The 13,911-nt window shown below is 39.0% G+C and overlaps 2 protein-coding genes across 2 annotated transcripts in view; one reads left to right on the top strand and one right to left on the bottom strand.

The window, feature by feature from the left end:
- lman2la (lectin, mannose-binding 2-like a) overlaps positions 1-3,846 on the bottom strand; it is a 5,993-nt gene extending 2,147 nt beyond the window's left edge. Inside the window, exons 1-8 of the mRNA XM_010783936.1 lie at positions 3,658-3,846; positions 3,190-3,308; positions 2,470-2,587; positions 2,306-2,388; positions 2,133-2,165; positions 1,463-1,624; positions 605-719; positions 76-198 (exon numbers count right to left, since the gene is read on the bottom strand). Coding sequence (XP_010782238.1) covers positions 76-198; positions 605-719; positions 1,463-1,624; positions 2,133-2,165; positions 2,306-2,388; positions 2,470-2,587; positions 3,190-3,308; positions 3,658-3,784 — 880 coding nt within the window. The 5' untranslated portion in view covers positions 3,785-3,846. The remainder of the gene's footprint in view (positions 1-75; positions 199-604; positions 720-1,462; positions 1,625-2,132; positions 2,166-2,305; positions 2,389-2,469; positions 2,588-3,189; positions 3,309-3,657) is intronic.
- A 1,362-nt stretch (positions 3,847-5,208) lies between these two features.
- mtfp1 (mitochondrial fission process 1) lies at positions 5,209-12,681 on the top strand. Its single transcript, XM_010783926.1, has 4 exons — positions 5,209-5,363; positions 9,478-9,605; positions 9,835-10,067; positions 10,582-12,681. Exons 1-4 carry the CDS (start codon positions 5,294-5,296, stop codon positions 10,646-10,648), a joined length of 498 nt encoding a protein of 165 aa, XP_010782228.1. The 5' UTR covers positions 5,209-5,293; the 3' UTR covers positions 10,649-12,681.
- Positions 12,682-13,911: the final 1,230 nt, after the last annotated feature.

Genomic DNA, 13,911 nt, shown 5'->3' with positions numbered 1-13,911 from the left:
GTGTGTGTGTGTGTGTGTGTGTGTGTGTGTGTGTGTGTGTGTGTGTGTGTGTGTGTGTGTGTGTGTGTGTCTTACATTTAAGAAATTCAAAGTTATCCACACTGGGTATGGTTATCTCCTCTTCCTCCTCTTCCTCTTCCTGTTGACTCCGAAACACCGTCAGTTGGTAGAGTTTCAGGGAAATGATATCATGGTTATCTACGAAAGAGCAGCAGAAAATATGATTGTTATTAGAAAACATATTAAGAAGAAGTAAACAGCAAATGGTTCACACTGCAAACGTTCAAAAATAAAATGATAATAAGATCAAATAGACAGAATTAAAACTAGGAGAGAAAAATAAGTACTTTAAAACTGGGAACAAGATGACTTGGGGAACGGATACACACTCGTAAATCAGGCTTGTTCCACTTCTCTACCATGATAGTGAGATAAAAAAGGTTTTCACTTGTGATCATTTTCATGATTTCGCCAAAGATGGGCCTCCACATTATTATATATAATAACAGTATTGTCTGTCTGTTTATCATGGTCCAATACATCTTTAATTGGATGGTGAGAAAACACTTTTATTAGGGAGCTTTTCGGCATGGTGATCGTTTACCTGAGAGGTCTCCAGTGACGGATGATGCTCCAAAATAATATCCTTTGGGAAGCCGGACCCCGGGTATGTCCAAGCAGTCCCTCCACTCATGTTGCCCATCGATGTCTATCATCACCTGAACAACAGATGCAATTCAGTAACGTATAGAGACTCACTGGATATTAATGCCTGACACGTCTCAGTTCTTTTGCCAAATAGGTTTAATGTGCTATCTGAATGACAAAGTAAAAACAAAGATAATATCATAATAATTGTAGTTTCTTTCCATTATTCTGAAGGAGGATTCAGTCGTATACCAATATCGTTTTATCTTGTTGCTTGTGATCAATAATATCCTAAATAAATATCTATAAGTATCAATGACAAAATCATTTATATTTCAAAGTTACCTAACTTTGCATTCTTAAAGTGATATGTGTGATATGCTTCTGCCTAGACTCTTAGTTTAGCCCTTAGTTTACTCAAAAGTATTACATCAGAGGTTTTTTTATGACTGACAAAGACATGTATAATCTGTCTGCAAAGGCCTGGCTGAAAAATCACAGCGTATTTCCAGACTATTCTCAACAATTTCCCGGGGCCTTTCCTGCCTGTACTTACATTAACGACTCTTTATTAATCTGTTCTGTTTGTGTCAGTTCCTGTTAAATTATTATATTTTTCAGTTAAACCTTAAACTAGGCGTGGCTGTATAAAAGCATGCATGCTCAATCAACATACACTTTATAAACAAAGCTTGAATAAATATGACCAGGCCAAACTCAGCCAACCATGCTAATAAGAGGTGTGACTGTTTACACACGAGGAAGTGTCGTCGTGCGCTAGGCAAATGTAATATCGTGGATCAGAGTCTCTTACTGTGAGTCTGCGGCGGACGTATCGGATGAAGAGGAAGGTGTCCTGTTTGAGGTTGCGCACCATGGCGTTGCATCCCCCCAGCTCTGTGGGCCGGCCGTCACGCTCGTGGTCGTAGCTAATGCTGCCGTTCCCAACCATGGCCAGAACGAAGGGGAAGATCCTCTTGTGGTCACAGAAAGGAAACGGAGCGATGAGGATATAGTCATCATTTAAATCAGTCCCTCATCTTACACCACACACACATGTAATATTCCATTCCTCACATGTATGATATCCTGCTTTATATTTTGTTACTGTTCATTTGTAATTCAACATGTATATTTTTCTACTTTTTTTTTTAATGCTAATTTCGCAAATTGGGATCAATAAAGTACTTATCTCAATAAAAAAGTAAGCCGTTGCAATTAGACCATGTTAGTTTGGTGTTAAAAAAAGCTGCTGTTCATTAGGTTGAATTGAAAAAGCCCTTATTAACAAACTTGTAGTGGGTGTTACAATGAATGTCACATTTAGTTGCATGCTTTTTTTATTCATCTAACTCCGGTTAGACAACATGGCAACCATGCAGGGATCAATCAACAATGAGGTTATGTTTGCAGACAGAGAAGCACTAATGGAGGCTGCTAAATGGTGATAGGATTGTGATCAAATATTAAAGAACCCAGATTACCTGAGTGCGAGGAGTATATCTTTTCTTCTGCGCCTGACTCCAAAAGGTTGCACAAAAGAACACAAAGACAGCCATGAAACACAAATTTGCAAGAGCACTCGTCTATCATTTTTTTTAAGCTGCTTTTCTTTCCAAAAACAGGTTGGATCTGGGCAGTGACTGCACCAGCATACCTCCAGGTGTTTCTCCTCATTGGGATACGTGTCCACGAACACACCCAAGCCAGTGAAGTTGTCCATATTTCCAAAAACAGGACCTGGAAAAGAATAGTGTTGATAATATATTAAAAAATAGAGATAAGTAAAGTTATGTAAATAATATATTGTATGACGATTACCTTTCTGCATACGTTCCTTAGTGTACCAAATGGCCAGCCCGTCACCATTCAGGTTCTTCTTTCCTTGTCCATGAATCTTAAAGTGCACCTGCATCTCCCAGTCTGTCAGATGGCAAGGCTAGAAACACACACAAGTTCGATAAAACACCTGAAATCAAGTGTGTGCTCCAACAAATGGGCATTACAATTCTGATGTGTTAAGGTGAAGTCTGTTTCTCTTTCAGTAGTGTTTTCTTTAACACTGTGTAGGCGTCACAGAGTTGAGGTCAAGTCAAGAGGAAATACTAATCGAAAAGGGAAACAGCTGGTCCATGTTAGCCCTCAGTGGTAAAAAAAAGAAGAGGAAAAGGGTCTTCTGTTGAGTCAGATAGTGTTTGGATCAGCGTTTTAGAGATTTGAGGTTTTTTACCAAACACAATCATGGTCAGCAGACGATGTGTTTTTCTTGGTTAGTGACAGATAAGATTACAGCTCAGAAGATGACAGGTTGTCTCAAGCACCAACCCAGTTGCCAAAACATCTTCCCACACCAAACCCATACTTAAACATAGGCAGTACAACCACCCTTAACACTACTGTAGAAATATGTGTTGATATTTCCAGACTCTTGATAACTTGCTTGATATTCAACAAATTGCCAGATTCATGAGGGGAGGAGTAGTCAAGTAGACTGGTGGATCTTAAAAACTGGTAAATGGGGTGAATTGATGTTTTACTCACCAGGCGGCCCCACACTGCCCCCTGCTTGCTCTGCTTGTCAGGTGTGAGACGCACCTGGTCGGTGGTTACCATGGCATCACCCATCAGCTCCCAGTGGGAGGAGCCTGCGGATCCCACACCTGAGCACACAAATAGCATCATCAGCAAGAAAAAAGATGACACAGCAAAATAGAGCTCATTCAGCCTCTGCTTTGTTGCAAAACAACAGAGAAAAACTAGACAAACACAGTCTAATGAAGCACAATGTAATGTAGGACATTACATAGGCTATGGCTTTATTACAGTAACAGGCTAAATGTTACATCAGGGATATTTTTATCTGGAGAACGAAAGCATGCCATTATAATCGAGACATTGTAAAATGAATAGAGCTAAAGCTTATATGTGATTTAATCGCTGAATGCATTCTTCTGGAAGCATCTGTCAGCCTGCCCCAGTGACAGTGGGCTGTAAAACGAATACTGTTACCTTGGTAAGGCTTGGAAAGGGAATACTCCCGCTTCAAAAACTCCTCCATTTCATGTTCATCTTCGGCAAAACACCATGCTGCATTAAAGATAAGAAAAGCGAAAGTCCAGTATGATTTAAAAGGCATTGTTTTCCGTCTAAATGGGGATTTGGGCTCCCTATAATGATAGCTAATGCTGGCGGCAGCCATCGTAGGTCAAAACTCATCCCACTGAACGGTATGCTTCCTTGCCATTGGTTCCCTGTGTGACATGGCTCATTACCATTGGTCCGTTTGACTGTCAATCAGAATGCTCATTTTCTATTGGGTGTTCGGTACGATCGTTTATATATAGCCAAATGTGAACAATTATCAATTATAACATATGTAAATATATTACACATATGTGGGATGACTGTAATTAGCAAAAATACAATAATCTTGTTCCTATTAGTAATCCAGATATTCTTTGGGAAACCAGCAAGTCAGTTTTTAAAGAGGCATAACCAGGCATAACAAGTGGAATAATGTTTCATTTGACGCTTATTACGTACCTTCTCTCATTTATTGATTATCTGCTTAATTGTTGTCATTCTGACATTTAAGATGAAACTACAGTAGGCTATAATCATTTATTTATTTTTAAACAGTAAGCTGTGACATATTCAACATGTCTTTATTTATATTACATCATTTTGAATGCTTCACTTTTTCTGTGAGCTATCTTTCTGCTTTGGGCATTGCTGGCTCCTAAATTTGCATTTCAGCTGCTACACCACTGCTCTAGAACGCTTTCATGCAGGGCCCACGCTTTCATGCAGGGCCCCAGGACAACATTGAACTGTGGGCACATACTGGCCCACGTGACCCCCTGTGCTCTTTGTTTGTTGATCTCCCATCATGTACGAGCCCACAGCAGGAGACCACTGATAGCAGCTTCTATACATTTTGCCCAGAGCCACAGAAACCAGCCAGTCCTCTACTGCTGGAACACTAACCTGTTTGTGGGACTGTCATTTAGAACCATGTTAGGAATGTGGAACATAAACAAATGCAGACTAGGACATTTAAGTCCCCTGAGCGTTGCCCATAACGGTACTTTTATTATGGTAATTATGAAAAAAATACAATTGGTATTTTCATATTTCTTCCAGTTGTTGATTGAGAACATATTCATTCAGTTTTGATATATGTATTTATAGTTTCCACCATTGTGCAAATAAACTTACCTTAACAGCTGATCAAACACATGTTAATGTCGGTTTTCCGGTCGGAAACCCTGACCCCAACCTTAACCGTCTGATGTTTATATGAAAACATTTGATTATATGATTTGTTTGCAAAAACTCAATTTTTAAAATAACTAGTATCTCTTTCAATGTAATACTAAATATGTTTGCCTTGTAGGCCGTGTCACGTGCTGACAAGTCAGAGTATACAATTTAAATGATCAATAAAGTAAAGAATCTGAAAGACATAGGCAGTACAGAGGTAGTTCTGCCTCCGCCCTGTGTAAGGTTGAGCAGCGTGTCTCTGCAGGATGCTGTGTGAAGACCACGCCCCCTTCACTGTCCCTGCGGTGTGTCGACTTACCCAATGCTCACACTGCTAGTGTATGTTTTACAGCACTGGGGGATGGAATAACAGAAGGAAAGCATGGATCCCATTGAAGAAAAAACAAGCAAAACGGTCGACATTTATCGCGACACATGGGTCCGCTTCTTAGGTATGTATTGACGTGTTTGTATAAATGTGTATAAATGTGTGGCGTCTCCGTTCACTGTATTTCCGACTGTAATAACTCACTGGAGCCGTCATGACCCTGGAGCTGCATGCTAGCTAGCTAAAAGTTAGCATAGCTGGTAAAATATCTATTTATAGCGAGGTCATTTTGTTTCGACTGGACAAAAATTGACAGCGTCCAAGAATGGACTACAATATCGTTGTTGGTGCTTTGTTTCCAAACTATATTCAGCTGCTTTTGAACTGTTAGCTTTGGAGTTGTGTGTGTAGCTCAGGTCTTTCTCAATCAAGGTTGTTCTGCAAGTTAAAACAATGAGTCACAACCACACTGAGACGCCCTTGTGAATTAGACATGAACAGACTGATAAATAAGGCAGGCAGAATTTACTTCCTGTTTCCCCTGCTGTTTTACTCTAATTGAAACACAAAGGGCATTAATGATTGGTTACACTATCACCCAATGAGCTGTTGGCTGAGAAAGGTACAGTGAAAAAAGGTCTGAAGGGCAGTCATCACTGCAGCAGTTGTCACTGCGTGTACATGCAGTCCTCCTGGTGAACATGCTTTAATCTCCTGCACTGACTATGTCATGACAATCTTATTTCACCATTCAAAAAACCATAATCATTTGCCCTAATGTTCCTGCCTTTGCAGTTAAACATCTCCTTTGAGAAGCATATTGACAGCGATTTAAAAGCAGTCCTACTATATGTATGTGTTTTCAGTTTGTATTTAGCCATGTTTTGAGTTTAACATTAAAATGTGAAAACAATGGTGCAACTCATGGATGAAAAGCATTTCCGTTCTCAGGGGTTGTCAGATTTCCTCTTGTACTTCCTCTCAGGCTTATAATAAAAAAAAAGTTTATTCTTTTACATTAATATTACACTATGCATTTTATATACTCCTCTTTGGAATGATTTCCCACATTTCATGCATCTGTACACACGTTTGTGGGGAATAATTCCTTTGCAGCATTTGATTCCCAGAAACTGTTTTGCAGGTCTGGAAAAGATAATTTTTTACTGCTGTGGAAAAAAACTGAGATAGTGATTATGCAACAAAGACTGGATTTAGTCTTAAAGCAGGAACTTGCTCTAACTGAGTGGGAAGGAAAAGCCAAAGAACACATTCATTGTATTACATTGCATTTAGCTGCCGCTTTTATCCAAAGCGACTTACAATAAGTGCGATCGACCAACAAAATACAAACTTGAAGAAAACAGAATCATATAAGTACATCAGGTTTCATAGAGCTAAAACATTTAAAGTGCTACTCAACTGGCTTTAGATAAGCCAGTCCTTTATTAGTATATAAGTGCTTTGTTAGTAATTCTATCGCTCGAAGTGGAGTCGAAAGAGATGAGTTTTCAGTCTGCGCCGGAAGATGTGTAAGCTTTCTGCTGTCCTGATTTCAATGGGGAGCTCATTCCACCATTTTGGAGCCAGGATAGCAAACCGACGTGTTTTTGTATGAGCTGCCTGTCCCAAGGAGATCAGTACCTTGCTTGTTTGGGAACAAATCACATATTCACTTTTGTATTCAACACGCTGACATTCCCCCACCAGTGAAATGGATCTAATAATGTATTTGAGGCAGTTGGGCAAACTCAAACATTGTGTCAGGGAGGATGACATATGGTTTTTGGTGGAAATATAATTAGTGGGCTAATTGTTGTTGGATTACATTAGTCATCAATAGGATTTGTCCTCTTATTTCCTGATCTCTTTTAATTCCTTTATGTCTACTTTAATTGTGAACATTACCCCACAGTAGGGCTGCTCGATTATGGCAAAAATCATAATCTCGATTATTTGGGTCAATAATTGATATCACGATTATTAAAAACGATTATCCCTTACTTTGAAAACATCCATTCATTAGAGAAAAACATTTGAACAGTATGTTTTTAACAGTTGATTACCCTGAACTTTAAGTACAATTCAACTGAAAAGCCAAAAAAAGTAATAAAAAAAAAATAATCGTTTTATTTCGATTACGTTGTTTTCGTAATCGTTGCAAGCCATAATCGTAATTGCGATTTAAAATACGATGAATTGAGCAGCCCTACCCCCTCCACCATCATGCCTTGCTGTGAAGGGCAAACAGTGAATCACAAAGAGTAATCTGAAGCCTTTGCTCAGGTCAGAATTGGACCCCAGCCTATTGTGCCGGGGCATGGCACATTTTATTATTACCCGAGTGCTATACTGCAAGATAATTTTATCTCGCCTCTCCTTGTTATCATGTTTTATTATACCTCTTATCACCTTATGCTAACAGGTGCTTCTGGAGCTCCAGATTTAGCTGCTGCTGACATTTTCAGTGCTGCAGTTTTAAAGGTAAAGCGGTCTAGAGCTATGAGCAAGTTTCATAAATTTGTCTTATTCTATCTTTTTTTGATGGCCTAACATTAGGACTTGTCATATTTGAAAAAAGCGTAGCAACAATGGCTCAGATCTATTCAAGTATCCCAGTAAATCATGACAGTGAGTCAGCATGCACGGTACAATGATCCTGAAACTGAAACACTGTGACCGCTGTGATGTCAACATATCCTGTGTGTAAAAGCCTTTTACCAACATTTAGGGAAATGAGCAACAGCTAGGCCTATTGAGCCTAATAGTTATTGCACCTGTGATTGCTGTTGTAATGTACATACATTTTCTCTCTCCTGAGTCACTAAGTGGCTAAAATAAGCTTCTGTGGTTTTAGTCAGTGCTGAGTTTGTAGTTTATAACACATGTTGGGTACTGCTTAGTCCTCAACTTTACTGACAATGATTACATTTCAAGGTTAAAGAGTTTGATGTACTCTTTGACTAATTCTTAAAGTCAATTGGAAAAACAAAGCTGTAATGCGAGGTTTCTCTCTTTGTGAAGCTGTCTCTTATTCTCTTATTCATCTCTTACTCTGATATAAACAAGAGAAAACTGTTTGCCATTCATGTCATTTCTGTTAAGTGTGTTAAGCTAATGTACTTCAGTATTAACATGTGTAAAAAATAGTAAACATAAATGAACCAGTAACACCTCAACTCAGAGCATCTGCAGATACAAGTCCTCTCCTTTCCCCATATTTTAATATAATTTTGCATGGAAGTCAATGGGACTCTTTATGGTAACATCAGGCCAGGGCTGTGGTAGAACGTGAGACTGAAGGAATAGAGCTGAAAGTGACACATTTAAAGCACCTAATAATGATGTGAGAGATTGATATCATCCAGATATTGCTAAACCACAGGGTACAGTGATTATAATCGTTGACGCCTAAGATAACAATCTTGTGTGTATCCTGTGATAATCCACTTATCTGAACCTGATTTTGATTTGATTGCTTTAATCGGAGAATAAAAGAAGCCGAGTAAAAGTGTCACCATCAGGTTTTCACTGGCTGTCACTTAGTCTTTTCAGCACTATGTAGTGCAGTCTTTGCACAGTGCTTGCCTCAGTTATGACAGCAGCACCACAGATAGAGACAGCAGCAGCAGAATCTGACTTTACTGCGCTCTGATAGCTGAGTCATCAAACCCAAGATGATATTCCTGTGTGACTGGAGTTAATCTTACCAGCAGCTGACATGTTCTTTGGGGGATGGAACAGGTGACTTCTTAATAGGTGCACTTCAACTATTCAAACCTTGTGGAATGGGTATTACTTCATTTCCCCAAATGTTTCTCTCTGTTCCACTGCCACAGTGTCGGAGATAAAGTTCAAGTTTATTAGACAACTTTATATTTCATGATATATAATAAAGGGGCAGGGCTTTGGAGGAGCTACAATTTCACATCATGAGTGCTCCTAGATGTGAGACTCCACTGGAAATGTAGCTTTGAGTATTAATGCACTGCCCTGTTACTCAGAATGGCCTTTCTTTTAATGAATGTAAAGTACCTAGGGCTTTCATGTTAATAGATTTTCATTACACAGGGAAAAAGGAACTCTGGATAAAGAAATGTATCTACAGAAATGTCCATTTGCTAATCAAATTCAAATAGCATTTTGTCTCATGTTAGGGGTCGCCAACTAATGCTATGATTTATTTAAGGAGACTAAAAAGGTTTAAGTCGTATCTCCACCTGTGTATTTGTCCACAGGCTATGCCAATGAGGTCGGGGAGGCTTTCCGTGCTCTAGTGCCGAAGAGTTTCGTGTGGGGCAGCTATGCTGTGGCCAGTGTATACGTTACTGCTGATGCTGTGGACAAAGGGAAGAAAGCCGCTGTGGTGAGACGATCATTTTGTATATGTTATCTTCATTATTGTTCATATTAGTCAAGTAACTACAAGATTGATCTAAGGCGTCCTTTGGGGCATTGACAGAAACAGATTAAAAAGAGAAACTAGAAATGTATGACTGAAATTATTATATGATTTTGTGAACCTACTGTATTTGTAACATCAGTGTGATAGCTGGGACTTTCCTCACTTTCTTATTTTGAATCTGTCCCTGAAGGCCCACGGGGATAACCCAGGGAAGACGACGCGGGTAGCGGCGGCTGTGGTCGACACGTTCGTGTGGCAGGCCCTCGCCTCTGTCATCATCCCGGGCTTCACCATTAACCGTGTGTGTGCTGCGTCACTGCACCTGCTGGGGAAAACCACCAAGTTGCCCCTGCCTGTCCGCAAGTGGACCACCACGGCTATAGGCCTGTCCACAATCCCCTTCATCATCTCTCCTATTGACAGGTTGGCACACGTTTCTTTCTTTGAATGGAATCTTGCTCAATTTGTTAGATTTAAAAGGTAATATGTTAATCTGCCTCTGAAAATATTCAAAAATAAAATGACATCAAATAGTTTTTGTAAAGAATTCTCCTTCATTATAAATAAACTACTTACAATGGAAGACTTCAATACCGAACCATAAAAATCCTATCTTTTTTTCGGTAGGCAACAGGGTCACGTGTTAATGGAAAGTAAAACAAATATGTTGCATATATGTACACGTTATGATTTAAGAGGAACATTTTTAAAAGACACTTACACTGACGTTCATTATCAAGTAGTAAAAGAAGGATGTCGGTCTTACCACCAATGGCAGGTTCAGTCACGTGACTAAGTTGTGGTGCCACAAACACGGAACAGCAGCACAGTAGAAACACAGTAAAATCTTAAGACATCTCTTCTGCTTTTATGATATATGGAAAATGTTGTATTATGTGTCCAACATAACAATGTTTCCACTTTCTGTGCCTTTTAGGGGAGTGGATTACCTGCTTGACGCGAGCATTCGGAAGGTCTACAATGAGGAAGAGAAGCACAAATAAGGACTGATCCTGTCGACATACTGTAGACCTGCGCTGGTTCTCCACTCTGTGAAGCACTAAAGACGTGTGAAGAATCATTTCATAGAGAGCAATACTCCACAGTTAGTCTAAGAAACGCATAATAAATTATATTTTCCAGGTATAAGTATGTAACGGTTTTAAAGGTGAAGTCCAGCTCCATGAAAATCTTTGGGAACCTTGATTTTAACCTCTCAGGGAAATCTGGATAGCGACACCAATATATTTACACACAGTATGAATTATATTTAAATATTCACAGTTAAAACCCTGCGTTATATATTATTCTCCGGCAGGGATACAGTGTGCGGTTATATGGTTGTGATCTTCCTCACAGACAAATCCTTCACAGTTGTCCTTATGGTTTAGAGTTGAGAACTTGCCTCATGTCCAGATGTTAAGGACATTAAACACAAATCCTCTCTAGCTGTTTTTCTGTAGGACTAACGCCAGGCCAAAAAAAAGAGCCAGTTTGCCATAAAGTCACTCTTATGCATTTCTTACATAAAGTTTATCTATGACTGTTTTTTAAATTTCTTTCTGAAAACAAACCTTACTGTTACTTTGAAGAGTGTTTCTAGTGTTTTCTGACTGTTCATTGTTTCATTCTACCTTTTCGTTGGTCATGGGAGCCAAAGTTTGCACTGGGAGCATTTTTTACAATCTATTTTATTCTAAATGATATATGGTTTTCTTAAACTAAGCATACTTTTAGTAACATTACATTTGAACTTCACAAGTACTTGATTTATTTCTCACTAATACTAAACAAAATGTTGGTCAGTAAGTCTGTAGCAAAACGAAATTGATGCAAAACTTATTTTGTCTGGGAAATGTTTGACACCTGTTTCAGACATCTATCACTAATGGAAGACTACTTTCATTTAGAACATGTACAATACAACTAGTGCTGATTTCCTCAAATACTTGTGAAGGTCAGTGCTGTAGCTATGCAGAAAAGGGTTTAAGGGATTCTTTTAGAATGAACCAAAACTATGTTTGTATTATTCATTTATTTTCTTTGAGGAGCCAAGTCAAATACTGTATCTCACGCTGAGCTATGCAAGTGAATATCTTACAAAAGTTATGTTGTTACATAAAGTGAAATAAAAAGGAAAACTCTGATTGTAAATGTAGCTGGATATTTGGATAAGCTGTCACCAAGAGGAACATGCTGTATTAGGAATGGTTATAATTGCCAACTTTACAACTGTAGTGTATCCATATAGCAATAATTTTGTTAAGTGTGTTTGTGTCACATCCCATTCTCTTTATTATGAAAGATGTGGTTCACTTTGTTATGGAGGGATGTGCTGAAAAGTTGTGAACATGTTTAATATTTAATAACCAGTTCGGTTCACAATGCATGATATTTTTTATCGCTGTTTTTAAACATTGAAACAAATGCTCAAAGCTCCAGTATGGCAATATTGGATGTTCCCTCAAGCACAGACCTTACTTTACTTTGTTTACGGGCATAGATATTTTTCATGTGAGGCAATTTGACTTGTAATAGCAGAAACAGCAGACATGTATACAACAAAGACCCCAAAGTGTACACATTTAAAGTGTCATGATGGGCCTGTAACTGGGACATTTAAATATAATGCAACCACTTGTGTTTGTATTAATGACACTTGTCCTGCTATAAGAAGCACATTAGTGTATCCCATGTGAAAATCTATATATCCATAGTCAACTTAACATTTCAGAATGTACACAACTTTTTTTATTGTAAAGGTTTCTGAACATTTTCTTATATGGCAGTGTGTTCGGAAGGCGGTGTTATGAGTCACATCTTCAGCCTTAACTGAGAAAAATCCGACCTCATTCTTTGTTTTCCGTGTGCTGTTATATTTCACAATGTGAAGATTATTTTTTTTCAAAACTGAAAGCAGCTGTTGAAAACTGAAGCACTGCTTGTTACAATGGACTTCAAGTTTTCCTATTATGTAACAACTTCTGACATGCTGGAGAAAAAAAATCTGTTGTGAAATAAATGATCTATGACAAGCTTTGTGTTTTAATCCTGAAGTTCATCCTCTCCTACAATACGAATATTGACAAGTAAGAGCAGATCCAATTTGCATCTTTGATAGCATAATGATTGACACTCTTATGTCTGTGAAAACACAACAAGCATAATCTAGTCTGCTTCAGGGCCTTTCAGTGATAACACCTATCTGTGATACAAGTGGCAGCACAACAACTTGCTCTTTGTGCAGCCACAGTTTCCACTTCCTGGCTAACCTACCTCACTTTCAGATGAAAGAGGGCGGTTTAACCAATGAAATTGAAGCACCCATAGGCACCGCAGACCAGGCAAATTAAGAGCCCAGCTGCAGTGATTTATCTTGATTGAGTCAGGAGGCCACAGCTGATCCCTATTCTTCAGATCAAGTGGCCACATAAAGGGCAAAAGGGAATCCCAGCAGCAGTAAGCACAGTCATGTTGGTTCTTAATCTTGTGTTCGTGGCTCTTTTGGCCTCATCTACTGCCCAGTCAGGTAAGCAGAACATTATTATCTTCTTTTAAGCAGAGGATTTGATACATTTGGTCAGGTTTTTATTTGTGGAGGCACCTGCTGAAATTGCTGCATTTACTACAGTCATTCCTCAGTACATCCAGAGCCAGTGGGTGATCCCTGATGACAGTCCACAGTATGAAGACACGTATGACCAATATCTACCAGAAAAGGAGTCTGTTTGGCCCCAGTACCCACCAGGAGCTGTTAAGTTGGGGACAGTGGAGGACTTGAATGTGCCAACTACTCCAGATCCATATGCCATGAAGGAAGACGGTAGGCTAGTAGCAGTGCATCTATAAACCACACCATCAAAGTCATTTTTGTTAAACCTGCACTTTCCAGACTACATTCACTGAGTGTTTTTCTGTTTGTTTTCTCTCAGGGTCAGGAGAGGGAGACTTGGCAGTGTGGAAAATTGTTCTGGTAGTGTCCGTCCTGCTGGTGTCGGTTGTGGGATCTCTGAGCATGTCCTATTACATGTGTTTCTGGAGAGGAGGCAGGATTCACTATCAGCATCAGAAGGGAAATAATGCTTAAAAATAAAGTTATTCTGTATACGAACTATTCTCAAGAAGTTTCATGTTGTGATTATGTAATTGGATCTTTATTCCATGGACTGTCTGTGAGGCTGTATGTCTGGAAATGGGGCTACACTTTGATGTTTGTTCCTTGTTCTATTTAAATCCAAATGATCTGGCAAGGAAGTGCATCAGAGGA

The sequence above is a fragment of the Notothenia coriiceps genome, unplaced genomic scaffold (assembly GCF_000735185.1).
Source record: "Notothenia coriiceps isolate Sejong01 unplaced genomic scaffold, NC01 NC01_scaffold00000666, whole genome shotgun sequence".
Lineage (NCBI taxonomy): Eukaryota > Metazoa > Chordata > Actinopteri > Perciformes > Nototheniidae > Notothenia > Notothenia coriiceps.
This window is presented reverse-complemented; position numbering and strand designations above follow the sequence as displayed.

Coding starts and splice junctions, on each gene's coding strand:
- mtfp1 (XM_010783926.1), top strand. CDS start 5,294: ATGGATCCCATTGAAGAAAAAACAAGCAAAACGGTCGACATTTATCGC. Junction 5,364..9,477: donor CACATGGGTCCGCTTCTTAG/GTATGTATTGAC, acceptor ATTTGTCCACAG/GCTATGCCAATGAGGTCGGG. Junction 9,606..9,834: donor AAGGGAAGAAAGCCGCTGTG/GTGAGACGATCA, acceptor CTGTCCCTGAAG/GCCCACGGGGATAACCCAGG.